This window comes from Pelodiscus sinensis, chromosome 16 (assembly GCF_049634645.1).
Source record: "Pelodiscus sinensis isolate JC-2024 chromosome 16, ASM4963464v1, whole genome shotgun sequence".
NCBI classification, from domain to species: Eukaryota; Metazoa; Chordata; order Testudines; family Trionychidae; genus Pelodiscus; species Pelodiscus sinensis.
Genome location: NC_134726.1, coordinates 38,907,844 through 38,934,470, shown reverse-complemented (window position 1 = coordinate 38,934,470; position 26,627 = coordinate 38,907,844). Strand labels below are relative to the sequence as shown.

General features: G+C 44.8%; 1 protein-coding gene across 10 annotated transcripts in view; it reads left to right on the top strand.

Moving 5' to 3' along the window:
* ARHGAP17 (Rho GTPase activating protein 17) overlaps positions 1-26,627 on the top strand; it is an 83,737-nt gene that overhangs the window by 9,252 nt on the left and 47,858 nt on the right. Inside the window, exon 1 of one of the 10 annotated variants that reach the window (XM_075899874.1) lies at positions 5,641-6,272. The exons of the other annotated variants lie outside the window; for them this stretch is intronic. Coding sequence (XP_075755989.1) covers positions 6,265-6,272 — 8 coding nt within the window. The 5' untranslated portion in view covers positions 5,641-6,264. Of the gene's footprint in view, positions 1-5,640; positions 6,273-26,627 lie in introns of those variants that run through there. 10 annotated transcript variants of the gene reach the window in all.

Genomic DNA, 26,627 nt, shown 5'->3' with positions numbered 1-26,627 from the left:
ATAGGTTCGGTGGCTGTGATGTTCTAAAATAAGGGGCACGTATTATCTCTATATCTAAAAAAGTTTTTCCTGACGCGCAATATAATGATGTCATCAGACTGTCTGGCAGTGGAAGCCTCCTGGGGGCGAGGGGATGGGGAGCATAGCGAGCAGCGGGCACAACCCCCAGTATAATATAAAATAAGAAAATGTCTCTCAGTGGCCACTGTCAACTCTAGGTTCCTCTTACTGTAGCTTTTATACAGTGTTCTTCTGTGATGGATTCTAAACTTAGTTAACTAATTAAACAAGTTGTAAAGATTAGCTAAGCTAAACTTTTTTTTCTAGCAACATTCAACATAGCAGACAGCTTGGGAATTTACTTACTAAATCATACCTATATACAGGGCTCGCCAAGCAGCAGCGAGTTCCGCTTGCCAGCTGCGTGGTTCGGTATGCTGCGCATGCACAAACCGCGCTGTGCGGCTGTGCTGGCTTGTAATCTTCTCGCCATGGGCGAGTAGATTACAGTAACTGTCGAGCCCTGCTTATACATAAAGTGAATTATATAAGTTACTAACTAGTTGGTCCACGTGGTTATTCAGACATCTACATCTTCATCCACATCGTTTTCTCTCAGTAAGTAGTTTTCCTTATCATGTTTTGTTTCTTGCAACTAGCCCCTACATCTTCTTTTTGCACTTCTTACACTTGACATGTTTTCCGTTTTTACCCAGGAAAGGCATTTCTTCAAAATATTTCCAGAAAGGGTCCCGCATTTTCTGTGGCAAAAATGTGGGGAAATATAGGAAGCTGTGTGTATACTGAATGTCTTCACTCTTTCTTTTCAGTCTACTGTTCTTTCTACTCTGCTTCTGTCCCTTCCTATATATTGTCTCTGTCTTTAAGATAGTGTCTTAATGAACTCCTCTGTCTTGCTTGGCCAGCTCCACCACAGAACAAACAGTCCTGTCTGGTCTGTCTGTCTCTGTACGTGTGAGTTTAGTGTGAGAAACAAAGGCCAGAACTTGCAAGAAGCAAAAGCTGGTAGTTAGACTGGACAGACTAGAGCTATTAATTCATTTTTATAAGACTAACATTTCTCATGTTTGTTATGAGATTTAATTGCAACTGTTTTTAAATGAGAAATGTAATATTTAAAAATACTGATTTAAATAAACTTATTTTTTCCACGTAAATTGATTTTTATCCATTCTACTCCCTAGTTTCACTATCTGATGATAGACAGTGCCAGTTACTTACTTGCAACTTCCTCCTGAACTCCTTACTAGACCATTATAACTTGCAAGTACAGGAAGCATCATCTTAGCACCCTTCAGCAGAAGAGGTTTTATGATTTCAAGCAATAGTATTGCATCCCTTCCATGATTTTTAACCTTTATTAGCATTACTCTGGATGTTCTTGTTACTATATCAATGCCCATCCTGTTTTTGAATCCTAAGTTCTTGGCCTTCCTAGAGTGGCAATGGGTTTCACTGGCTAAGGCCTAGTCTGTTACACCCTCTGCCCTCTCTCCGTCGATCTAACTTACACAGTTATGTAGATAGTATTGCTGAAGTCGATGTACTTACTGTGGCGTCTACCAGGCAGTAAGGTTGTTGGGGTGCTTTCCAGTTGACTCTGGCTACTTTTCTTGTCCTGGAAAGTCCATGGAAGAGCCCTGAGGTCAATTTATTGTGTCTAAGCAGATGCGATAAGTCACCCTTTGGTTGTGATCGATCACTTAACTGTGCATCATTAAACATTTCCCTTATTTTTAAAACTTGGCTGTACTAGAATGTTGAATGTGTAATAACTTTAACTTTCAGTCTCTGACTTGGATTCCATGTCAGTATAAAAATTGAACATCAGTCTGAGCCAGCTGGTTATGATTTGCCTCCCTGTGCTAATCTTTCTAATAGGAAGATGAGAATGTGGTCTAGTGTCTGATCTGGAATGCACTGAGATCTGGCGTGCTGAAACCTGAGGAATTTGTGTGCTTTGCTCTGAGGATTTAAGTCAAGTATTGTAGCTGGGAATATTCCTGGCTAATGCCTTAATACCTTTTTATTCTACATATACCCACCAATTTTGCTTGTTACTGTATTTGCATACAGTCTTCTGAAGAAACTGAATTAAACTTAAATACCATGTCCTCTAGACTGCTTTATATCTTATTGATTTAATTGCCTTGTTTACCCAGGACATTATCATTTGGCATTTTTGTCAGTGTTGCTACAGGGAAGGGTGAAATGGCAATACAAAATGTGCAAGAAATAGTACAGTTGAAGACTTAATTTGCAGTAATCAGCTGATGTGCAGGTAACTAAGGTAATGCTTCTTTCATCTGAAGCCTCAATGCCAGGAGCATGAAGCTGTTTCCAAAAGACTTTTTGCTTAGGTTTGCATTTTGGCCATAGCTCAGTTGGGAATTGGATCTGTTTGTTTTTCATGTGGGGAGCTGCATACTGTATCTGCCCGTCACAGCTGACAGTATGTCATTAGATAATAGAATTTTTCAACTTTTAGAATTAATAATTTACAGAATTCCTTATCTCTATCTCATTTTTGCCTATTCAGTTATTTGCAAGGTTTTTAAGATACAAGTGATGGCTTGATTGATTTTGTTATACATAATCTTGTAGGATAGTGTGTAGCTTTTAGTTGGTGGCATTATATGTGGCAATGAGTTTTTCTGCTATGGAATTTGCATATAAAATTATTGTCCATTTTTGTCATCCTGACATACTTTGTTTTGGATAGCTGATTGGCTCCACCCTTTGAGATAAGTAATTGATATATTCTGCATGTCCCACAATGACAAATGTATGCTGTTAGTTTCACTTTTATAGAGCTGAATAGACCAGCATAATTTAATTGTATGTAAAGCGCTTAAAATTCTTCATTCCCAATACTCTGCTATATTCTCTTTCCTCAGTGTCAAGAGATGGTAAAATAGTGACTAAGACTATTCTTTGTGTCTTTATCCTTGACTGCTCATGATCATACATAGATTCTGCCAGGTAGAAACTGAAGGGAAGTTAGAACTATAACTGTAAGTGTTCTATTGCTTCAGTATTGAAATACTAATTGTTCTTGTGTCTAAGACCAATAGATTCTCTAACCAGGGTCTGAAATAAGTATTTGGTTTTTATAGTTGTAATTATCTCAACAAATAATATTCAGAAAGTAATGCCGGTGAGGTTTTTTTCAAGCAGTAGAAATAGAAATGTGCACTTGACTAACACCAATTTTCAAAGGAGTTTATTACAAGGATGTGGTTAGTTTAAGAAACAGGTTTGCAGTTAATAAGTCTACTAGAGTTCATGTGTAGCATGTTACTCATCATTATGGTTTCTTTCCTGATTCTAGAAACTTATTTGTATTGCCACTGAATTCTCTTGGTGCTCTTAGGATAAATTTATCCAGAAGTGATTCAAATAGGGAGGTGTCAGAATCAGACCAGTTAACCTGGAAAATGATCTTATCAGATGTAAATCTTAAAACTTCATATTGACAGGTGCATGTGCATCTTAGCATTGGCAGAGATGTTGTCTATTAAATAATGGTCCTGGGCTCTTAGAATACAAACTGCAAATCTGAATCACTTGGCCTTCCAGATTTTGCCACAAGCCACCTACAGACCTTCCTTATGGGAGATGGGATAACAGCAGTTGCATCCCACTGAGTTCTCTTAGTATAAGCTCTCCTAGAGAAGTGGAGTGTTTTTTCAATATCCTGCATGCATGACGTCAGTCTGACTCAACAAATGTGTTCTAATGTGTCTTTTAATAGTCCACACCCTGGATAAAAATGATTATGCTAAGTGATATCTAGCAGTTCTCCAAGCTATTTGACAGTCAAAATAAAAGGCGCAGTGAAGAATACATTGTCATTTTACTGCTGTAATTGGCATTTAGTGTTGCTCTTAAATATTGCTTGTTACAAAGTATCTTTCATCCATCTATGTATTTTAGAGAATTTGTCTGTTTGATCAAGAACTCCTTCTAAATAGTAAGAGCTAGGACTATCAAATTCAATATAAATCTTCTTAAAGAAGTGTAAGGGTTTGGTTGTGCCAGGAAAAGAGGATGTGCTTAGAATGGGTCTGCTTCTCATAAAACCAAAAATAAAAGACAATCACCAAATCACCTACGGTCCTAAAAACCGAGTGGATGTTGAAAGAGACTCAACCAAGATGAGTGAGGAAAAACAGAATGAACCTTGAATAGGAATGCTTCTCAGTATAGAGATTAAATGGAGAAAGTTGGAGTAGTGTTCTGTTTTGGCATAGCTAAATCAATGCCCAAGGTCTGAAAACTAAAAGACAGTGTTATTGAAAACCAAATTGACTCTAGCCCTTTCTTTGTTAAAATATAGCAAGTGATAAAAATTTATAGGGACGAGGCAAACACATACACTTGATGGAATTCCTGTTTTTAAAAATATACTAAAATTAACTTAACAATAATAACACTTTTTGGAAAATACAGTCATTTCAATAAAGCATGTATACTTTTCCTTTTTATTTAAAAAAAATTGAGTTAAGGACCTGAGCAACACCAGGTAAATCTGACAATAATGATATAAAACTTGTTAAGCAGTTAATTTCTGTACTTAAATATTGTGCAGAAACTGGATAGTCGGGCTGCTAGACTATTCACTAGTAGCCTGAATGCATTTAGGAGTGCATTTCCTTCCTTGATGTACAGCCTCAAAACTCCCATGAACACTTAGTATTCACCCTAATACTGATTGATTCAGGATTCAGTGTAATTTGGCCAAGGGAGGCAAATAACTGAATTAGTCAGCCATTGGATTTTCCACTGTATTTTGAAAATTCATAATCAGGGCTGTCCTTCGGGAGGGGCAGGGCAACCCCCCTCTGGCACAGGGCAGCAGTAGGGGTAAGTCCCCTCTGTTCCACCTTCTTCCAGGCTGCTGCACTCTGCTTCATTGCAGCCAGGCCTTGGTTGTTCAGTTTGTTGCCGGGTGAAGCTGAGTGCAGGGAGCTAGGAGCTAGGTGGTGAGGCAGAGCAGGCTGCTTGGTCACTTCTGCTCCTGCTGCCATGGTGAGTGGGGGTGGGCAACTCCTGCTGCCACCCTTTGCCACACCCCTCCCGCAGCTAATGATGCAGGCCCTGCTCATACGATGTTTGATGTGGCTGCCCCTTTGCTTACCCTCTCCCTTTTGAAGTTACGCAGGATAAGGCAGCCACTGAAGGTGGGGAGATGGGGTGGATCCTCTGGTGCCATATTGGTTAAGGTATCAGCCTCAGGAGTCTGGGGCTGTGGGTTCAAGTCCCTCACCTGCCCTGGGAGCAACTACACCGCCGCAACTAATTTTCCCCAGGGCTGGTGCTGGCATCAGTCTGATCCGTATTACTTGATCAGATAGCCCTGGCTGGCTGACCAACTTGGTGGTTCAGGGCAGCTCAGGTCTTGAGGGTACCAGACCAGGGAGGTCTTGACTCTATTCTAGATACCAGTATATCACATACTGGGTTTACAGTAAGTTTGTGTGTGTGCATGTGTGTGTAAACTTTACTTTGTGTATATTCTGTTCTGTCGCCAAATGGGGCTCAGATGCTGTTCAGTGAATGGACATGAAATTAGACCTCTGTGTAGAAGGTGGTGAGGGTGGGGGTTCGGATGGAGGGGGCGTTTTGATATCCTGAAAAACTTCATTTTCTTGAACAGATGCTCTTAAATCCATTCATGACTGCCAAACTCTGAGCTATGCAAATTCTGTTGAAGGCAAACATGAGTCACTCAATTGACAAGCGGTTATTAAGTGACATTTAGTTTTCATGGCCTTTAAATTGCTCTTCTGCTAGTATCAAAGGGAAGTAATAGAATTTCTTCTACATGGCAATGCAGAGCACTGTTACTGAGCCCTCCGTGGCCAAGGAATATCACAGTAGATTCTAGATATCCCATTTGGGGATTGGGACCACATTCTCTTAAGTACTATGTAACTCTAGCTATTTGGCACATGACATAGCGGAGTTTTGACCTATTGGGCCTCTAGGAGTTACTTGGATCTAATACAAATAAATAGTGAGCCACAGTTGATCTATACTGTAGTATGAAGCTATCCACATCTTGTGGTGATGGCTTACTGAATGGTTTCAGTAAATCATTCCTCTCTGTATCTAGTTCATTGTCTTAAAGTGTGCTTACCAACTGGTTGTTTCATTGTTATAGTGATCAAAACCTTTGGAAGCAAGGACACACTTCACATGTACTAATATTCCCGGATCTAAGCCACCACGTCTTAGAGCATGTACAAGTAAGACTAGAGATTTTCGAATGTCTGACCCTGTTCTATAGAGTGAATTATTTTAACAAACAACTCGGGTAAAATAGCCATTAAATATTTGTTTCTAAGGCTTCAATTACTTAAATTTACGAAATGCTCATTTCTCTTAAAAACATATCACAAAGGATCTTATACTTTTTTGATCCCACAGGAAATGTAGCCTTTCTTAAATAACCTAGTAGCGTGAGGTAACAAATTCTCCACTTAAGTGAGGTGGAGGCTTTTTTCCTTTGCGTAAATTGTTTTCTTGTGACTGACATTGCAAAATGACAAGAACAGTTTGTATTGACTGCAATACAGTGAATCCAAAGGCCAGTAGAACCACAAAAATAAAGTAATGCACTGTTACCAATTCCATTTTGAAATAAGTCAGTGACCTTTGCAGAAGGACAGAAAATGTTGCTCATAAGTTGTAAGCTGTTTCATCCATCAAAAATGACTTGGCTCAGACTTTTGTGTAAATATGGTGTTCAAATGTATTTAACACTTACGAGGGAACCCATGACATTTTTTATAGAAACTTTTAAATAGAAAGTAAGACTTAAAGTTAATTACTGAGTGTCCAAAAGCAAAGAAGGGGTAGATCATTGGTCCCCAATGCGGTGCCCGCGGGCACCATGGCGCCTGCTGGGGCATTTATGTGCACCTGCTGAGTGATCGGGGCCGGCCTCGCCCCTGGGCGCGTGGCGCATGGGTGGCCCCGGGCGTGCGGCAGCCCCAAAAGGTTGGGGACCATTGGGGTAGATCATTGGTGAAACCTGAATCCTGGCTATGTTAATAGGTTTGTAATGGACAAACCGCTATAATCAGTTGTTTGCTGCATTTACATACTACTGTTATGTTGCAATGCATGTGGTTAACTGTATCCGTTTAAAATCCAAGGTAGTGTATAAACAGGAAGCAATACCAACAATTTGAATGTTTGCATCCAGAAACTTAAGCAGGGGCTGGGACAGGTTGGACATCCCGGGTCTGGCACCATCGGGATGGGAATGGCGCTGAACAAGAGAATTTGCTGGACTAGGGGAGGTCAAGCATCTGGGCTCTCCCATGGCTCCCCTCCTGGCTGCTGCCCCAGAGAAGCCAGAGGGCTGACCACCACCTGCCTGGCTTTGCTGCCGTCAGCCCACCCCTGGGGCTTCCTGGTCCCGCATGCAGGACGGTAGCTTCAGCTGTTCCTGGGGTTCCCCAGCCACTCTAAACCTCTTCAGCTGGGGCTCTCTGGTCTAGCAACATCTGTGGTCCTCCCAGACCATGGATGTTGCTGGACCAGAGTGTCCCAAAGGAGAGAGGTTCAACCTGTACACACAGGGAGCATTGAGCCCATGCGCATCGGAGCCGACTGCCACTCCACGTGTAACCATGGGACTGCTGACCGTTTCAGCGGTTACACAGTTACTTAATAACATTCATTTAATTTTTTCCCCTATTTGAATTGTTTTGAAGTAATCCTGTTGCTCCAGATGAAGAAAATACACTATGTAACACTGAAACCATGGAAGAAGCTTCTATAATTTTTGCCTTGAACAGAAATAGACATGAGTCACTGTGCTACTGCGATCACATTTCTAATAAACTGGTTTAAAGCTAGCCATAAGCTGATCTGGCATACAGAACTAGTGGTTTTAATGCAGTTTCCTCATGTGAAAAGAACACTGTAGTACAGAAGTCTGATGTAGTTAAATCTAATGCTCTGCAATGTGACAGCTGACTTCTAAGCATGCTAAAATGTTAAAACACAAGCTGTAGCAGGAGGCCACTAACTGTAAGTTAGACTTTTACTCAGAGCTCCATAATTCATTCTCAGATGCTTAGTAATCGAGTTAATTTCCAGATTCGTGCTTGACCAGCAAAAACATCATATTGTGCATGACACACTCCAGAATGGTAATAGCATAACTCCGCATGTTAGACACATTAACGTGGTGTCTGTATACACTGTAGCTAAGCAACGTAAAAACAGACTTGAGCGTCCAGTGACGCAAAACACAGCTCTCAGATGAGCAGTCCCAAATGGAAGGTTAGTTATTTCACAGGAAAGTACAGCCTAGGTGGGAACCTGTTTAAGAGTTCTTCGGAAAGCTGTGCCCAATTTTTAATCATTACACAGTGTGACAACTGAAAGTGAAAAGACTGAGCTTTTAACTAAATGCTCAGTTCCTAATGGCTTTCCTTGGCATCAGCGATTTCCAGGCCAGAAGGGACTGTTGTAGTTTGACCTCCTGTGTCTCACTAACTAGAGAACTACCCCGAAATAATTTCTAGAGCAGATCTTTTAGAAAATCATCCAAACTTGATTTAAAAATGGTTAGTGATGGAGAATCCACCACAATCCTGGATTAATTAGCTATTGGAATAGTTTCACAGCTGAAAATATACACTTTATTTCCAGTCTCAATTTGTCTAGCTTCAAGCTGTCCAACCCTGCTTTAGATCATAAGAACATAAGAATGGCCATAATGGGTCAGACCAAAGATTCATCTAGCCCACTGTCCCGTCTGCCAACAGTGGCCAATACCAGGTGCCCCAGAGGGAGGGAACACAACAGGAAATCCTTATGTGATCCCTCCCCTGTCACCTAACTCCAGAGAAACAGAGGCTAGGGAAACCATTTCTACCCATCCTAGCTAATAGCCATTGATGGACCTAACCTCCATGAAGCTATCTAGCTCTTTTTTGAACCCTGGTAAAGTTCTAGCCTTGTCCACATCCTCTGGCAAGGAGTTCCACAGGTTGACTGTGCACTGAGTGAAGAAAAACTTCCTTTTATGTGTTTTAAACCTTCTGCCTATTCATTTCATTTGGTGACTCCTAGTTCTTATATTGTGGGAATAAGTAAATAACTTTTCCTTATTCACTTTTTCCATGCCAGTCATGATTCTATAGACCCCCTGAGCCTCCCCCCTTAGTCTCCTCTTTTCTAAGCTAAAAAGTCCAAGTCTTTTTAATCTATCTTCATATAGGACCTATTCCAAACCCCTCATCATTTTTGTTGCCCTTTCCTGAACCTTTTCCAATGCCAATATATATTTTTTTGAGATGTGGCGACCACATCTGTACATCTAGTTAAATTTCCCTCATAGATCATGTTTTTAGATCTTTAGTCATTTTTGTTGCGACTAGACTTGGTCCACATCTTTCCAAAATTGTGATGCCCAGAACTGGCCATGGAATTCCAGTCGAAGCTTCTCAGTGCTAGGTTGAGTGGCAGAAATACTTGTATTCTTAATGAGTATGTAAATCTAATGGCCTGCCATGGTTTTATATAGAGGCAATAAGATATTCTCTGTCTTATTCTCTATCCCTTTTTTAATGACTCCTAACAGTCTATTTGCTTTTTTGACTGCCACTGCACAGAGACTGTCTACACGTCATTCCTTTCAAGAGAGAAAGAGGAATGCACATGCAGACATCCGAAATTGCAAATGAAGTGGGGATTTAAATATCCTGCGCTTCATTTGCATAATCGCGTTATGGCGCTATTTCTGTTTCGAGAGGAAAAAATGGGGTTCTTTGGAGATAAAACCCTTCCCTCAATAACCCTTACTCATTTTTTGAGGAGTAAGGGTTATTTTGAGGGAAGGGTTTTATCTCGAAAGAACCCAATTTTTTCTCTCAAAAGTGCTATTTCGAAATAGTGCCATAACATGATTATGCAAATGAAGCACAGGATATTTAAATCCCTGCTTCATTTGCAATTTCAGGTGTCTGCATTTGCATTCCTCTTCCTCTCTTGAGAGGAATGACGTGTAGACTTACTCGGAGTAGATGTTTTCAGAGAACTCTCCACAGTGACTCCAAGATCTTTCTCTTAAGTAGTTGTAGCCAAATTAATCCCCATCATATTGTGTATATCTAGTTGGGATTATTTTTTCCAATGTGTATTGCTTTACATTTATCAACATTAAATTTCATTTGCCATTTAGTTGCCTAATCACTTAGTTTGGTGAGATCTTTTTGAGGCTCTTCAGTCTGCTTTGGTCTTAACTATCTTGAGCAGTTTGGTATCATCTTCAAATTTTGCCTTCTCACTATTTACCCCTTTTTCTAGATTATTTATAAATAAATTGAATATGATGGGTCCCAGGACAGATCCTTGGAGTACCCCTCTAGTTACCCCTCTCCACTGTGAAAATTTAGCATTTATTCCTACTCTGTTTCCTGTCTTTTAACCAGTTATCAATCCACAAAAGGATCTTCCCTCTTATCCCATGACAATTTACTGTACTTAAGAGCCTTTGGTGAGGGACCTTGTCAAAGGCTTTCTAGAAATCTAAGTATACTATATCCACTGGATCCCCTTGTCCACGTGTTTATTGACCACCTCCAAGAACTCTAGTAGATTAGTAAGGCATGATTTTCCTTTACAGCAACAATGTTGACTTTTCCCCAACAAATTATATTCATCCATATATCTGACAATTTTATTATTTACTATAGTTTCAACTAATTTGCCCCGTACTGACGTTAGACTTACCGGTCTGTAATTGCCAGGATCACCTCTATAACCTTTTTTAAATATTGGCAGCATGTTAGCTATCTTCCAATCATTAGATATGAAAGCCGATTTAAAGGACTGGTTACAAACCACAGTTAATAGTTCCGCCATTTCCCATTTGAGTTCTTTCAGAACTCTTGGGTGAATGCGTCTAGTCCTGGTAACTTCTTACTGTTAAGTTGATCAATTTGTTCCAAAACTTCCTCTAATGACACCTCAATCTGGGACAATTCCTCAGATTTGTCACCTAAAAACAATGGCTCAGGTTTGGGAATCTCCTCAATATCCTCATCCGTGAAGACTGAAGCAAAGAATTCATTCAGCTTTCCCGCTATGACTTTATCATCTTTGAGTGCTCCTTTAGCATCTCGATCGTCCAAGGGCCCCACTGATTGTTTAGCCAGCTTCCTGCTTCTGATTTACTTTAAAAAAAAGTTTACTTTTTGAGTTTTTGGCCAGCTATTCTTCAAACTCCTTTTTAGCTTTTCTTATTAATATTTTTACACTTAATTTGACAAAGTTTATGGTCCTTTCTATCTTCCTCACTAGGATCTGACTTTCACTTTTTAAAAGATGTCTTTTGATCTTTCATGGCTTCTTTTATGTGATTAAGCCACGGTGGCTCTTTTTTGGTTCTCTTACCGTGTTTTGAAATTTGGGGTATACAGTAATTATTCGCTGAGCATATGCCCGCTTAACACGTTTTCGCGATAGCACGATTTTTTGGGGAATGTCTTTTGAACAACACGACTGTCCCTGAAACAACACCGTTTCCCCAGCCGGCCGGTCGCTGGCGGCTGTGCGGGGCTTCCCCCATCTCTCTGCAAAGTGGTGGAGGGTTCGCTGCTCGCCGCGCCATTCCTCAGACTCCCTCTCGCCAGGCACCTTGCTCCCTCTCCTCTGACCCAGCTTGCAGGCCGGCGGCTGGGTTTCCCCATTCCCCACCGCTTGAAACGCAACCCCCACCTTTTCCATTATTTTTATTGGGAAAATTGACCCTGCGTAACACGTTTTCACTTACAATCATTTTCTGAACCACATCTACCGTGTTAAATGAGAAATTACTGTATATTTAAGTTGGGCCTCTATTGTGGTGTCTTTGAAAAGTTTCCATACAGCTTGCAGAGATTTTACTTTTGTCACAGTACCTTTTAATTTCTGTTTAACTTCCTCATTTCTGTGTAGTTCCCCTTTCTGAAATTAAATACCACAGTGCTGGGCTGCTGAGGTGTTTTTGCCACCACAGGGATGTTAAATTGCATTATATTATGGTAACTATTTCCAAATGGTCCAGTACCTCTTGAACCAGATCTTGTGCTCCACTTAGGACTAAATCAAGAATAGCCTCTCCCCTTGTGGGTTCCAGAACCAGCTGCTCCAAAGAAGCAGTCATTTTAAGGTATCAAGAAATTTTATCTCTGCATCCTGTCCTGAGGTGATATGTGCCATGTGCTGGAGGGCAGGAGGAGACTTTGCACTTCTCTTGCCCCCAAGCCCTGACTGGTCTGAGGGTGGGGGAGTGCATGGAATCTCTCCCACCACCAGGGGCACAGGTGCCTAGAGGGAACTGCCAGCTGTTGAGAACAGCTGACAGTTCTCTTGGGGGGGGGAGAGGAGAGGTTGTGCAAAGACTTAACATGCTCTCCTACCCCCAGACCAGTCAGGGTCTGGGTGGGGAAGCACGGAAGTGTCCTGGCCCCTGCCTGTTCCGGGGTGGCCCAGGGCTGCTTCAAAAATTTCTGAAATGGCCCCAGTCAAAAATTATTGCCCACCCCTGCTGTAAGGTATATTTTCTAATCATTCTCATGGCTTTTCTCTGAACCATCTCCAGTTATCAGTGTTTTCTTTGAATTATGGACACCAGAACTGGACAGAGTATTCTGGTAGCAGATGCCCCTGTACCAAGTGCAGGTAAAATAACCTCTGTGCCTAATCAAGGTTGCTGTTTATGTATTCCAGGGTTGCATTAGCCGCTTCGGTCACAGAATCACACGGGGAGCTCATGTTCAGCTGCTTATCCACTATGATCCCCAAATCTTCTCTCTCTCTCTCGCCCCATTCTAGAAGTACGGTCTCTATAGCAATGTCCCAGCTAAGCTCTGCAGTTAACATAGCTTCACAGGTGAATAATCAGCCCCACCCAGTCAGAGGCTCAGGGCTCCCTGCTGGGAGCTGACTGACTGGGCGGGGCTGATTATTCCCCTGTGAAGCTGGGCTGCTGCAGGGCTTAGAGGGAACACTGCTCTACAGTATCTGTCTGTTACACACGATCCTGTAACACCTGAGCCTTGACGGTTTGCTGCATCACTTCTGGTTTTAGCCCATTTTTCTCAATCCTGTCGTTCTGTCTATTTTTCCTTGTTTGATTTGCTTTGCTCTGTTTTTGCTATCCCCAGTTCTGGTTCTCTTTACAAACTGCCTTCTTTTCCCTTGGCCTTGTTGCAAGTTCTATGCAGGCTGTTTTTAACACTGATTTTGTTCTAGAACACTAAGCATCTAGATCAGTGTTCCTCAAAGGACGCTGCAGGCCTGCTTTGGGAGAGCTGCTCTGCTTTTTTATTGAAAGGCTCTGTAGCTATGGAGCCTCATATGGCTCCCATTGTCTCTGGTTCACCATTTCCAGCCAAGAGGAGTTGTGAGGCTCCGCTATGGAGCCTTTAGATAAACAAAGCAGAGCATCTCGTTAGCAGCTTTTCCTGAGCTGGCAGCTCACCTCAAGGAACACTGCTCTAGATTCAGCTATCAAATACTACTGCAGTGCTATTTGGATGACATTTCAGAAGGTCTACCTCTACTATCTAATGTTATAAATCGGCTTATTTGGAAAACTGTTACGTCACCTTGAATGCTTGAATCTGTAAATTTCATGTATTGGGGGAGGGGAGAAGGTCCTTTTAAAGTTATGTAAACTGTCCATCTCTGTGGCCAGATGTGCATTTTCTGCTTCAAATATTTGTTTCTCAGTTCTGGGAAGATCATGTGACTGAAATACAAGACTTCAATCTTGCCAATGCACCAGAAAGTCTTAAATGCTTTTAATTAACTCAACATGCCTTATGAATTCTACTTATATGGTTGTCCTTTTTATTGTAAGCATATGGTATTAATATTGTGTGCCTGCATCTAAAACTAAGCAATGGCACAGCAGTATTTTAAACATACCTTTTAATGGCTGCATGTGCTAAATATCTTACTGTTTTCAACATCTCATTGTGTAACAAGATTTAAGATGTTGTTCCACTACATAGTTGTCTAGCAACTGCATCAACCCTTGTCATGGAGCTTTAAACCATGTTCAAGTGTACACTGCCCACCTACTTCTTGGCAACCAAGGCAGGAAAAAATAAACTTAGAAGTCTGAGGGAATCTCTTTTCTTTTGTGGCAATGTCAGGGAACTCCCAGGTCACCAGATGATATAACAACGGAACTGGCCCTTATCCACAATTAAAAGCTTCCAGCCTCATGTGGAGGGAACTTCGGTCTCATTCTGTTAAGTCAGTAATTAATGTACTTAGGTAATGTCACAGTTCTGTTCCATTGTGCTGCTTTAAAAAAAAATGCTGGACTCCATCTTGAGTTAAATGTTTGACATTTTTATTCTTCCTTACTAGGGTGCATTCATTCCTATTAGTTACTCGACTATTCTGTAGTCCCCGGGGGCAGGGCTGGCAGCCAGTGCAATCCACTCCCACTCAGTCCCCTGCCATCCCCCACACTGCTGCCTCAGAGTACAGGGTGCCAAGTGGGAGCCAGTCTGCGAGGGGAACGGGTTTAAAAAACAGCTCCCCTCCCAGAATGGCTGCCTGCTGCCTCTGATACTGAGGCAGCAGCATGGGGTGGCAGCAGCCTCTGTCAGCGGGGAGCTAGGACCCCCCCTGGACAATGGCTGCTGCTGCGAAGTGGTGTCTGATACAGAGACAACAAGGTGGGGAGAAATTTGAGTAGTCAAAAAGATTAACTAATAAGCCTAGGTATACTCAACTACTTGTTTGCATTCCTACTCCTTTCAGCACTTAGTATCTCCAGTGAACAGAACTTTCTATTTTCATTCCTGTCAGTGGGGATCATACACACTCATTTACTGTAAAGTTCTAACTTTGTTTGTTGGAAGAGAGATGAAAAATACAGGAAAGTGGGTCACTAGAGACCCTCTAGCTAAAACATTCCAGCAAGTTATTTAATTGCATAACAAGGCACAGTATAGCTGCAATGAGGCACAGTATAGCTGCAATGAGTGTACAGCTCGACAATGGACAAGTTTCTCAGTTGTTATAAAAACAGAAAATGCAGCAAAAGCTTAGAGTTACTAATTGCTTCTGATTTATTCACATCTAAAATTGAAATCAGATTCAGACTTGAGGCAAGAAACACAATTTCTCTCTGAAATGTCTGTGTGGTAATTTCCTCTAACAAGGAACTTATTCTACATTTAAACCACAAACCTCCAGTTGTGTGATGCATAAGAGGTTTGCTTTTAAGTTGTTGTTCAAGCACCAAAATTCAGTGTTAGTGTTCAGTCTTTATATGCTCACTTTATTCTACAGGTTTTGCAGTACATTTGACATGTACAATCTGCCACTGTCTTCACACTTACCCTGCTCCAGTGGTACCTGAACACACAGTGGTAGCTTAAAGATCATTTTAAACTAAGCTGAATGTCCATAGTTCGGTATTTAAATGTCTACCAACATGTATTTTGTGAAGAGGGTTGTGATGTTATAAGACCTTATTGCAGTAAATTGTGTCTTACAAAGTTGCTGGAGTAGAATTGGGCCTGTACTGCAGTTGTTCGTAAGTAACGAAGTCTCTTGACTTGCTTGGGAGAGGGCTTTGTTTAGTTTATGGCATTCCAGATCAGCTAATATGGACAGTCTGCCTTGGGTTTCCCTCTGGCTGTTAGGAAACAATCCACTTTTCTTCCAGGATGATTATTTGTGGAATTTGTTGGGATGCCTTTGATTAGAATAGCTTCATTTTGTCAAAATTGAGTGGCATAGTATGCAATGTTTGTTAAAACTAAATAAACATTTAGCTTAAAATCAGAAAACTGACCAGACCTTTGGGCAGAGTTTACTGGAAGAGCTCAGTAGAGCAAGAGAAAGAAGATGATGGAAGTTTAACTACTTGTTTGTGACTGCGACCTTATCTTAACTTACCTGGAGATTGATCTCCTGGGGGTCGCTTTAGTGGCCTAGTAAGGATGTGCCAAATCAACTGCTGATTGCACTCCCGTCCGCTCTGGGACTGCACCAGGTTACAAGGAGTAAGAGAAGTCAATGGGAAAGTTTCCCATCACGCTCCCCCTCCCTCCCCCCACCACCACCTGCAGTGGGGATGCTGTGGCAAGTAGAACTAAGGTATGTTCACTTCAGTTATGCTTTTCACGTAGCTGGAATTGTGTACCTTAGTTAGACTTTGCCCCCTAGTGTAGACCTGGCCTGTATCAGCAAACTTGTTCATAAGCTTCTACAGCTGTAGTTCTTGTGTTTTTAAAAATGGCACCCAGCAGATCATCAAATTTCCTGAAGGACTGGGTATTAAATCCCTTCTGGAAGAGGAAAAACCTCTGTACCAGAACAGACTCCATGACTGGATGCTGTGAACTGTAAGTTCAGTCAGCCAAACTGGTTCTTACCGCAGGAACAGTTGTTCGGGTCAGTTCATGCCATATTGTTCCAGAATTAGAGTATTTATTGTTACTAACCTCTAAAGTTTGACTTGAGGCTTTCATTTGGTGATGAATGCAAAGCTCCCAATAGAGAGATGGAAATAATTTAAAGTTTGTGCAATAAATTTTCATTCACTGTAAGTGCAGACTGCTCAAGGTGATGCTGACTTTTCGGGACCTAAAGATTAGCTACACTTCTTGGGCTGTATCACTGGCATCTGCCAGCTACTGGTTTGCCTTGCTTTGTACGAGAAGGGTTTTTGTGGTAGGTACTGAGCACACAATTGTCACTTGCCGCCTTTGCTTTGTGCAACGCCACATCCTTGTATTTGGTTGCTAAATATATGGTGGTGATTTGGGTGCATATAATCATGGATGGTTTGGTATTTGTGGTATGGCTTACATTGCCTGGGCACGGGACCAGCATGTGTGGATGTTAACTTTCTATCGATCTGACTAGGAACACACTGAAAATAAATAGCTGCATTGGGACTTCAGAATACGCCAAGCTTTAATCATTGCTGAAATTATTTGGGAAATAGTACTTCATCTATTCTGAATCAGTGTAAACTTTTTACAAAGGAAAAGAGGAAGAGAAATGGACTCTCTGGAAGTGTTAGCTTCTATTGTACACACTCTGTAGTTGGTAGTTTGTATTGTGGTAGTATCCCCTCAGAATTACAGTTTCATTTTTCAGTTTGTCTCACAGGAGGACAACGTCTGTTCCTTGGGGAATTTACAGTCTAGTGTAATCTGTCCCCCAAGTTCTTTCCTGAGTTGGAGAATATGATTTGCTCAGAAAGGTTAGTCTCTTAACACCCCTCATTGGGCTGTCCTCAGAAATGGAAGGAGAAGCACTGCTTCCTATTTATTGAAAGTTAAACCTTCCAAAAGTGAATTATTAGAATTCAGCCAAGATCTGACCCTGAATTAAATATAATCTTAATGAGGATGCTACCTTAGTTTTTTCCATTCATAAGCATGAAAGAAAACATTTCATCCTATTCCTGAAAAGTTCATGTGCTGTCTTACCAAGAGGTGGGCATGGATAGGGGTGAATGCATGTATAGGAAATCCCATGCTAGAATTGTGTTCCTGGAAAAAGGCAACATTAATTTGAAGCAGCATATTTTGGAAATAAGGTAGTGTTTGTTTGCCCCTAAGTCTAGTCTGAGCATATACTATAGCTCAAGGGTGGGGAACCTTTTTTGGGCCAGGGGCTGCTGATGCACATAAAAATGGGGGGGGGGAGGGGCGTGCACATGTGGGAAGCAAAAACAAACAAAAAAAAATACCCCTCCCTGATGTAGCCCCCCCCAACTGAGGAGAGACACTCCACATTCCCTTCACACACCAGAGCCTGGGGGGAGGGTGGGCCCAGTCTACCAGATTTTGTGTGCTCCAGCGCCAGTATGTGCTAAAGTTGTTGACGCTTGTAGGAACTGATGCATTATAAGTCCTCCCATTTCCTGCTCTTAAGTCGCATGCAAAAAACTCCCAAACCCTCAAATTTGCGCAAATAGAAGTCAGCCCGAGGAAGAGAATTCCCTGCTGTAAGTTGTTTCGCTGTAAGTCCAAGTTTTTTGGAATGTATCTTGGACTTGTAGCGAGGACAGCCTGTATGTTTGTTTTTAGCTGTCTAAATGTAATGGGTAATTAGACACGTCTCCTCAGATCAGGATTAAATACTATTGTCTTGTTCATAATGTATCTTGTACAGAATCTACAATGCAGAACAGTCTACACTGATTTTTAGTACGAAGGATAGGAAGAGTTGTTGTTTGGAGATCTTCCCCCTTTGCCATTCCTCCCAGCCATCTCCAAAAGTCATCTGCAGCCTGTCCTCTCTCTGGGGGAAGGAAGGTTGGAATCAACTCTATGTAAAGCAGCCAGTGGTGTTCAAAAATTAGTTCTTTGAGTTGCTGAGCACCCATTGCCCTGTCAGTCCCCAAGCATACTGCTTTTTCCCTTCGGAGCAGAAGAGCAAGTAAAGCTGTTTTCACAAATGAAATAAGCTCAAGTGAAGAAAGGGGATTCTCAGCAGTTTCTCGTTACGTATACTTGTTAATATGGCAGAGTGACACAAATGAGAAGTTGGGAAGATCATATGAGCAACATTACTTGCCATAAGAAACTATTTCTACTTATTTTGTCAACACGGACTGTCCCTGCGTGCGTTAGGGATGTAAAAATTGTTTAACAGTGTAACCATGTTACCACTAAAAATCCGAGTGGTTACACACGCTGTAGGCTCTGCAGCATAACACTTAAATAAGAGTTATACTGCAGAGTCTGCAGCAAAGCATCCCCAGGAGCCAGGCCACTAGCCGGGCCTACTGCAATAAAGCCGCCTGCTGGGGAGCAGGGATGGCAAGGGTTGCCAGCTGTTGCTCTGCGGGAGCCCGTGTGTTACCTGCAGCAGAGGGGAGGGTACTGGGTGAGCCGACCACGGACTGGGGTGGCTCCAGCCAGCCCCTGCTTGAGATGGGCGCTGTGGGGCTGGAGCAGGGCAGGGAGTTGCTCCAGCTCCTACCCATTAACCAGGACCTCACTCATTAAGGATGAGGCTAACCAGTTACCCATCTGCATCTCTAGTACATACTCTTCCAGATTTCTCAACTTTGTGTTTCTGCTCCAGAAATTATCTGTAGATGGGCGGGGGAGAGCAGCGAGGAGGGCATGTTCATCTGTCAGTCACTTTCAGATCAAAAATACTCAGTGAGTAAAAAGAGAGCAAGGCTTTCTCTGTTAGTCCTGCCGATTCAGCGAAGGGTCCTGAAAGTGAAGCTGGTATCTTTCTGACTCTTGCATATGTAGTGATTCTGCCCTCAGAACAGAATTGCATGACTCAGTTGAGTCTCTGAGCTGCACGGACTCCAGTGCAACAGGAGTAAAACAGAGTCACTGCTACTTTTGAGATCAAAGTAGATCTGAAACTACAGAGAGCAGAGTAGTTGAATAAGAAGGTGAATTTGGTTTCTGTGGTGAGCGGAATGGTGTTGTGGTGGTTGGGCTTGTGTTGAAAATGCTGTGCCAGTAAAGTGCAAGTCCTGCAGCAGATCTTGCTACATCCAGAATGCCAAAAGGTTAAAATAATTCCTCTACATTAAAATGGCTCTGAAAAAATGATTGATATATAATTCCAAAGGCAGGGACAAATTGTAAAAAATACTTTTATGCTACCCCTAAAGATGTTTTAAGACTCTTTAAATAGAAGAGTCCTGTTCCTTAAAAGGATGAACTAAAAGCAACAAATGCACTTCATAAAACTTTATAGCACTTGTGTACTCACTCCCATTAACATCAATAGGCAGAGTCTCATAAAATCAGTGGAATCAGGAGTAGGCCCTTAAGGAAAAGCTAAGTTTGCTTGCTTCTTGGAGAGCATATGTTTTTTGTATTATCAGGCCCACAGGCAAACCTCAAATTCCAAAGCCCTGAACTGTTTATCTGTAGAAGTAGATACGTTCAGAACTTGTGAACGCTAACCATATATTATTCCAGCTCACACTAGCAGGACATAAAGCAGCAAGGGAAGTGGTGGGTTATCACTCCAACAATAAAACTTTTCTGTTTTGTTGGGAGTATCTAGGATAACCTACCAATTTAAAAAACAATTGAGAGCTGAATGGATGAAAGGGAAGAGGGAGAAACCAAATTGTATGCGTCCTATTCCTGGTAATCCTGGTGTTTATCTGCTCTCTCCTATTATCACTGCCACTTAAAGGCTAATGGAAGTTCAATTTTCTTTATGGTGAATTTATATTAAAAGTTTACATGAAAGGTTTTTCTACAGATCGAAGTCATAGCTATTTCTATAATAAACTGCACAGTTAACAGTATCTAAAGTAGCCAGCTTATTCGAGTTTTAGAAAATATCCCATTATCGCTATTTCCACTAAGATCAGTCAGAAGTATGAAACTGAGAATTGATGGTGCACAACATTCTTTCCCCTTTGTGCCTTCTTCCTCTTATCAGACACATCAAGACTTGGCACTTCAGACTACCACATGTAGTTTCATTTGCGTGAAAGAGCTAAAGTCTAGTCACCAATATGCTTTGGATCTTATTGTAAAATGGGTGAAAACAAATCAATAAATGTGAAATTTCTCAAGTTATGTTTTGTGGAGAATTTCTAGCTAGCTTTAGAAAAACAAGACTCTTAAGGGAAACTAAACTCTAACTCTGAATGCTTTGTCTTTGTTTTTGAATACAGCTGCTAATTTTCCATTTTTTCCTGGCAGCAAATCCTGCCTATTGTACTACAGAAAGTGAGCAGGATGTACTAGTAACACAGCTATGTGAAGGTGTTCTAAACTGTCAGCTTGCCAAAAGCTACCCATCTGGACTCTTGAGTGGCAAACCAATAGGTTTCCTTTAGTTAAGGAATGCAATGGCAGGAAAAATTAATAATGTTTCAGGTGGAGAACTTTGCCTCTTGTATAATCTTGTCAGTTGAAGAGCTCAGACTTGTCACTTCATCATGAAGTTAATTACAGGTTGAACCTCTCTCAACCAAGACTCCCTGGTCTGGCAACATACATGGTCCGACAGGACCACGGATGTTGCTGGAACCAAAGAGACCTGGTGGAGGGATAGAGGCAGGAGCCCTGTGGGAGCCAGGAACCCAGCCATGCTGGTTGCAGGGAGGTTAGTGGATGGAGAACTCTGCCACAGGAGTCCGGCTAAGCCGGGGGTAGGGCGGCCAGAACACCAAAGGGCAGGGCAGCGGTCTGCTGCAGTGGGGCCATGAGCCCTAATGGTGGGGCAGGTGACAGGGTTGGGAACGCTGGCTCAGGGGAGCGGTGGGACTGCAGGCTGGCAGGGCTGGTGGGGTTGGGAGCACTGTTGGAGGCCAGCCCAGGAGTGGAGCCGGGCTAGGAGAGCTGGGCATAGGGGGTCAGAAATGACCTCCCTGGTCCAAAATCCCTCCTCCAAGACCTCTCAGGTCCTGAGGGTGCCGGACCTGGGAGGTCCAACCTGTACTCCTGTAGGCATCCTCTATTACATCAACAACAAAGGTTCCATATACAGTATGAGTAAAGATTTGTTACTTGTTTTACACTTGAGCTAAGTGTTTTGTTCTCTAGTGTGTGTCCAAGTTCTTTTACAGCATTTTTTTTGTTTTAGAACTGCTCTTGTTGCTTCCATACTGGCTTTTAAAAGGTGTTAAGCTTCTTGTTTTTAGCTCTACTTTTTAGCCCATTCATGATCACAGAATCGTTATTGCTGCTCGCTGGACGGGGCTTGTGAATTTCTCTGAAACCGATGGCCTCTTCCAGAATGTTGCCAAACTGAGGCTAAGGGTATGTCTACATTGCTGAAGAAGGAAGAGAGGGAGAACCTGCAGCAGCAAGTCTCAGAGCTCTGCCCAACTGAAGAGAGGTCACGCTACAGGGCTAAAAATAGCAGTGTAGATATTCCTACCTGGGCTCTGAGATACGCCCCTTTCCCGAGTGTCAGAGCTGTGTTCCAGTCAGAGCAGGAACTTTTACACGGCTATTTTTAGTCCTGAAGCGTCAGCCTGAGTCACTTGACCCTGAGCTCTGAGGCTCCTTTCCATTGGTTTTCTAAGGTATGTAGCTAGGCCCTTCAGCTCTCCAGATGTGGCTAATTAATTCTTCTACATTAAAGATGAAAATTCCTGGTTCTTGAGTTCTTCCTGCAGAGCTACTGTTCAGAAAGTATCAGTGACCCCAGGCTATTGTACAGGAAGCAGATCTGCTCTCTGAAATTAGAAGACAGAGTGGTTTTAAAGTGAAAGTGTAGCTATGAGCTGCCACTTTCCCCACCGCCTAATCCAGTGGTCCCCAACCTTTTGGGGCTGCCGGGTGCCTGGGGGCAGGGCTGCACATACGCCACGCGGCCAAGGCCAGCTCGAGCCTTTCCTGCGCCCTGGGTAGCGGGCGCGCGATGCATGCACAGCCCCACCCCAGTGCACTGCGCACCTTACAGCTGCAATTGGGTGTGCGGCGCCTGATGGTAGCTCTAAGGGGCGGCCCCCAGCCCTGGCGCCTGATGGCAGCTCTAAGGGGCGGCCCCCAGCCCTGGCGCCTGATGGCAGCTCTAAGGGGCAGCCCCCGGCCCTGGCGCCTGATGGCAGCTCTAAGGGGCGGCCCCCGGCCCTGGCGCCTGATGGCAGCTCTAAGGGGCGGCCCCCGGCCCTGGCGCCTGATGGCAGCTCTAAGGGGCGGCCCCCGGCCCTGGCGCCTGATGGCAGCTCTAAGGGGCGGCCCCCGGCCCTGGCGCCTGATGGCAGCTCTAAGGGGCGGCCCCCGGCCCTGGCGCCTGATGGCAGCTCTAAGGGGCGGCCCCCAGCTCTGGCGCCTGATGGCAGCTCTAAGGGGCGGCCCCCGGCCCTGGCGCCTGATGGCAGCTCTAAGGGGCGGCCCCCAGCCCTGGCGCCTGATGGCAGCTCTAAGGGGCGGCCCCCAGCCCTGGCGCCTGATGGCAGCTCTAAGGGCCGGCCCCCGGCCCTGGCGCCTGATGGCAGCTCTAAGGGGCAGCCCCCAGCCCTGGCGCCTGATGGCAGCTCTAAGGGGCGGCCCCCGGCCCTGGCGCCTGATGGCAGCTCTAAGGGCCGGCCCCCGGCCCTGGCGCCTGATGGCAGCTCTAAGGGGCAGCCCCCAGCCCTGGCGCCTGATGGCAGCTCTAAGGGGCGGCCCCCGGCCCTGGCGCCTGATGGCAGCTCTAAGGGGTGCCACGCGGCCGGGCGCCTGATGGCAGCTCTAAGGGGCAGCCCCCAGCCCTGGCGCCTGATGGCAGCTCTAAGGGGCAGCCCCCAGCCCTGGCGCCTGATGGCAGCTCTAAGGGCCGGCCCCCGGCCCTGGCGCCTGATGGCAGCTCTAAGGGGCGGCCCCCAGCCCTGGCGCCTGATGGCAGCTCTAAGGGGCGGCCCCCGGCCCTGGCGCCTGATGGCAGCTCTAAGGGGCGGCCCCCGGCCCTGGCGCCTGATGGCAGCTCTAAGGGGCGGCCCCCGGCCCTGGCGCCTGATGGCAGCTCTAAGGGGCGGCCCCCGGCCCTGGCGCCTGATGGCAGCTCTAAGGGGCGGCCCCCGGCCCTGGCGCCTGATGGCAGCTCTAAGGGGCGGCCCCCGGCCCTGGCGCCTGATGGCAGCTCTAAGGGGCGGCCCCCGGCCCTGGCGCCTGATGGCAGCTCTAAGGGGCGGCCCCCGGCCCTGGCGCCTGATGGCAGCTCTAAGGGGCGGCCCCCGGCCCTGGCGCCTGATGGCAGCTCTAAGGGGCGGCCCCCGGCCCTGGCGCCTGATGGCAGCTCTAAGGGGCGGCCCCCGGCCCTGGCGCCTGATGGCAGCTCTAAGGGGCGGCCCCCGGCCCTGGCGCCTGATGGCAGCTCTAAGGGGCGGCCCCCGGCCCTGGCGCCTGATGGCAGCTCTAAGGGGCGGCCCCCGGCCCTGGCGCCTGATGGCAGCTCTAAGGGGCGGCCCCCGGCCCTGGCGCCTGATGGCAGCTCTAAGGGGCGGCCCCCGGCCCTGGCGCCTGATGGCAGCTCTAAGGGGCGGCCCCCGGCCCTGGCGCCTGATGGCAGCTCTAAGGGGCGGCCCCCGGCCCTGGCGCCTGATGGCAGCTCTAAGGGGTGCTGCGCAGCCCTAGGCACATGGCGCCTGATGGCAGCTCTAAGGGGTGCCGCGCAGCCCTAGGCACATGGCGCCTGATGGCAGCTCTAAGGGGTGCCACGCGGCCGGGCGCGCAGTGCCCCTTACAGCTGCCATCAGGCGCCCCCCCCTTGGGTTGGCACCCTGGGCAGCTGCCCAGCTAGGCCCCCCCCGCCACCTTAATCCGGCCCTGTGTGCGTCTGGGGGTGGCGCCGCACATGCACCATGCGCCCAGGGTGCAAGAATGGCTTGGGCCAGCCCTGGTCACTCGGTGGGTGTACATAAATACCCTGGCGGGTGCCATGGCACCCCTGGGCACCGCGATGGGGACCACTGGCCTAACCAGACAAGAGAAGAGCAGGCCAGCGCCAGTGTAGAATGGCTGCCTAGTCTGGTCCAAGCTTTATTGGGCTGAAAGGTCTTTCCAGAAAGAGGAACTCAATGGGTATGACTACATAACCCACGCAACCAGAGGAGAGTAGCATCGAACATTCAGGGTGAAACACACACACACCCCTCAGTGGGCTGACTACGTTATTACAATAAGAAATTCTTGCGTTCTTATATGGTTAGTGGACTTGGCACAGATGTGGGTAATTGGCCTGACTGTGGACCAAAATATGTAATGTCTCTTCACAATCTGAAATTATATATTCCACTTTAAACACATCCAATTTAATTGCTGTCTTTAGAAATGACTATTCAGACATTAACATGACAATTGAGACTGCATGTCATACTATGTGACTTGAAATATTAAAATTCTGTCGTATGCAGGGGTTAATTTTATCATAATACTTTTGGCTGGTTTTGAAGAAACTGGGCGATTTCCCAGATTTAACATTAGAGCAGTGGTAGTTAATCCTTATTGCCTTTCAAGATGTTGTGTGCCAGCATTAGGAATTCTGCATTTGTTTGTGATATATCGGCTGAAAGTGGTAGATTATGGATGTTCAAAAATACTTGATAAATAATTACGTTCAGATTTTCTTGGCTTTCTAAAACAGCTTTTTAAAATTTAATGTAAACCTTCATTTACTTGAGATAATTGAAAATATAGGTAATTGTGGAACCCTTAGTGGTGATTCAGAAAATGAGAACTCTTGCACTCCTTCAGAGCACCTATCTACAAATTGTGCCCTTTGTTCTGTATCCTGCAACTTTGCCTTCAGTTTCCAGAAGCCTCCTTTTCCTACAGGTCCAAATCTACTCCTTCAGTGGAGTGTTGTCAATTAATCAGCTATTTAATATCGTAACCATGTGAACAGATGAACAAGGAAACTACCATTTCTGTTGTGGAAAGCAGTGTAACATTCCAAAAGGATCTCGGTGCATGCAGGGCTTCCACTTTCTCCAGTTACAGTATTCTAATAATTTTATTCTTACGTCAGCATTATCTTTGTTACAGAATGTGTCAGAGCATATCCTCGGTTTCAGCAGCCATTGTGTTTCCGAGATACATGCCAATAGGTTCTGTATACCGGAAGTTCACACAACAGAGCCAGTCATAGCTCTGGAATGTTTTGGGCCTCCTAGTACACAGGAGGGGCTGGAGAAAGGGCATGCTTTTTCAGTTACTCATAGTTTGGAGAGAAACTTCATTTTACGCTCCCAGTATTTAACTGTTTTGTCTACGTTCAGTTTAACTCTTAAACTAAGGTTACAGGTTAGGCATTTTAATCTTAATGTGAGGAGACTAGAGGAAAGGCCACATGTATATAAAGTAACAGGGGCAGGCCAGATGGCTATGGGAGAGTGGTGGAAGGGAAATAGATTAGCCCTAGATAAAATAGGTCCCAGTTTACTCTGTAAACTAACAAGGGCTAATCTAGAACTAGGGGGGACTTCCTATCATCAGTCAGGGCAATCAGGCTAATTAAAACACCTGGAGCCAATTAGGTGACTTCCAGAATCAAGGGTGCCAGACTAATCGGGTCACCTGAAGCCAATCAAGAACTAGTTCAATCTGGATAAAAAGGGCTCCCCTTCTTTAGCTCACTGCACATAAGGTGCTGGGGAGAGAAGGTGCTCTGGAAGGTTTGGGAGAAGCAAATGCACGCAGTTACCAGGAGGAGAAGCAGCTCAGGGGATCACAGCTGCCACATAGCTGATACTGGACACATTACAGGCAGCTGATATTGCAGGGTCCCTAGACTGGAAACCAGTGTAGAGCAGGGGTGGCCAACCCGTTAGAAATGAAGAGCCAAAATAGCGGTGGATAGAGTGCAAAGAGCCATGTAAGGGGTCGGGGGGAAGCCATGCCAGTACACCATCCCGGGGCATACCATCACCAAAAAAGTATTGGGAAGGGATGAGAGGTGTAAGCTCTGGGAGGGAATTTGGGTGCAGGAGGAAGTAGAGAAGAGGATGCTGACTCAGAGAGGGCGCTCCAGGCTGGAGAGCGTTGGGGTCAGGGGGAGGGTTGGGGTGCTGAGCAAGCCGCAGGCTTGTGGCTGTGAGGGTGCAGGAGTTTGGGCTGGGGTGCATGATGGGCTCAGGACACAGATTTGCAGTGTATGGATGGAACAAGTGTTGTGGCAGAAGA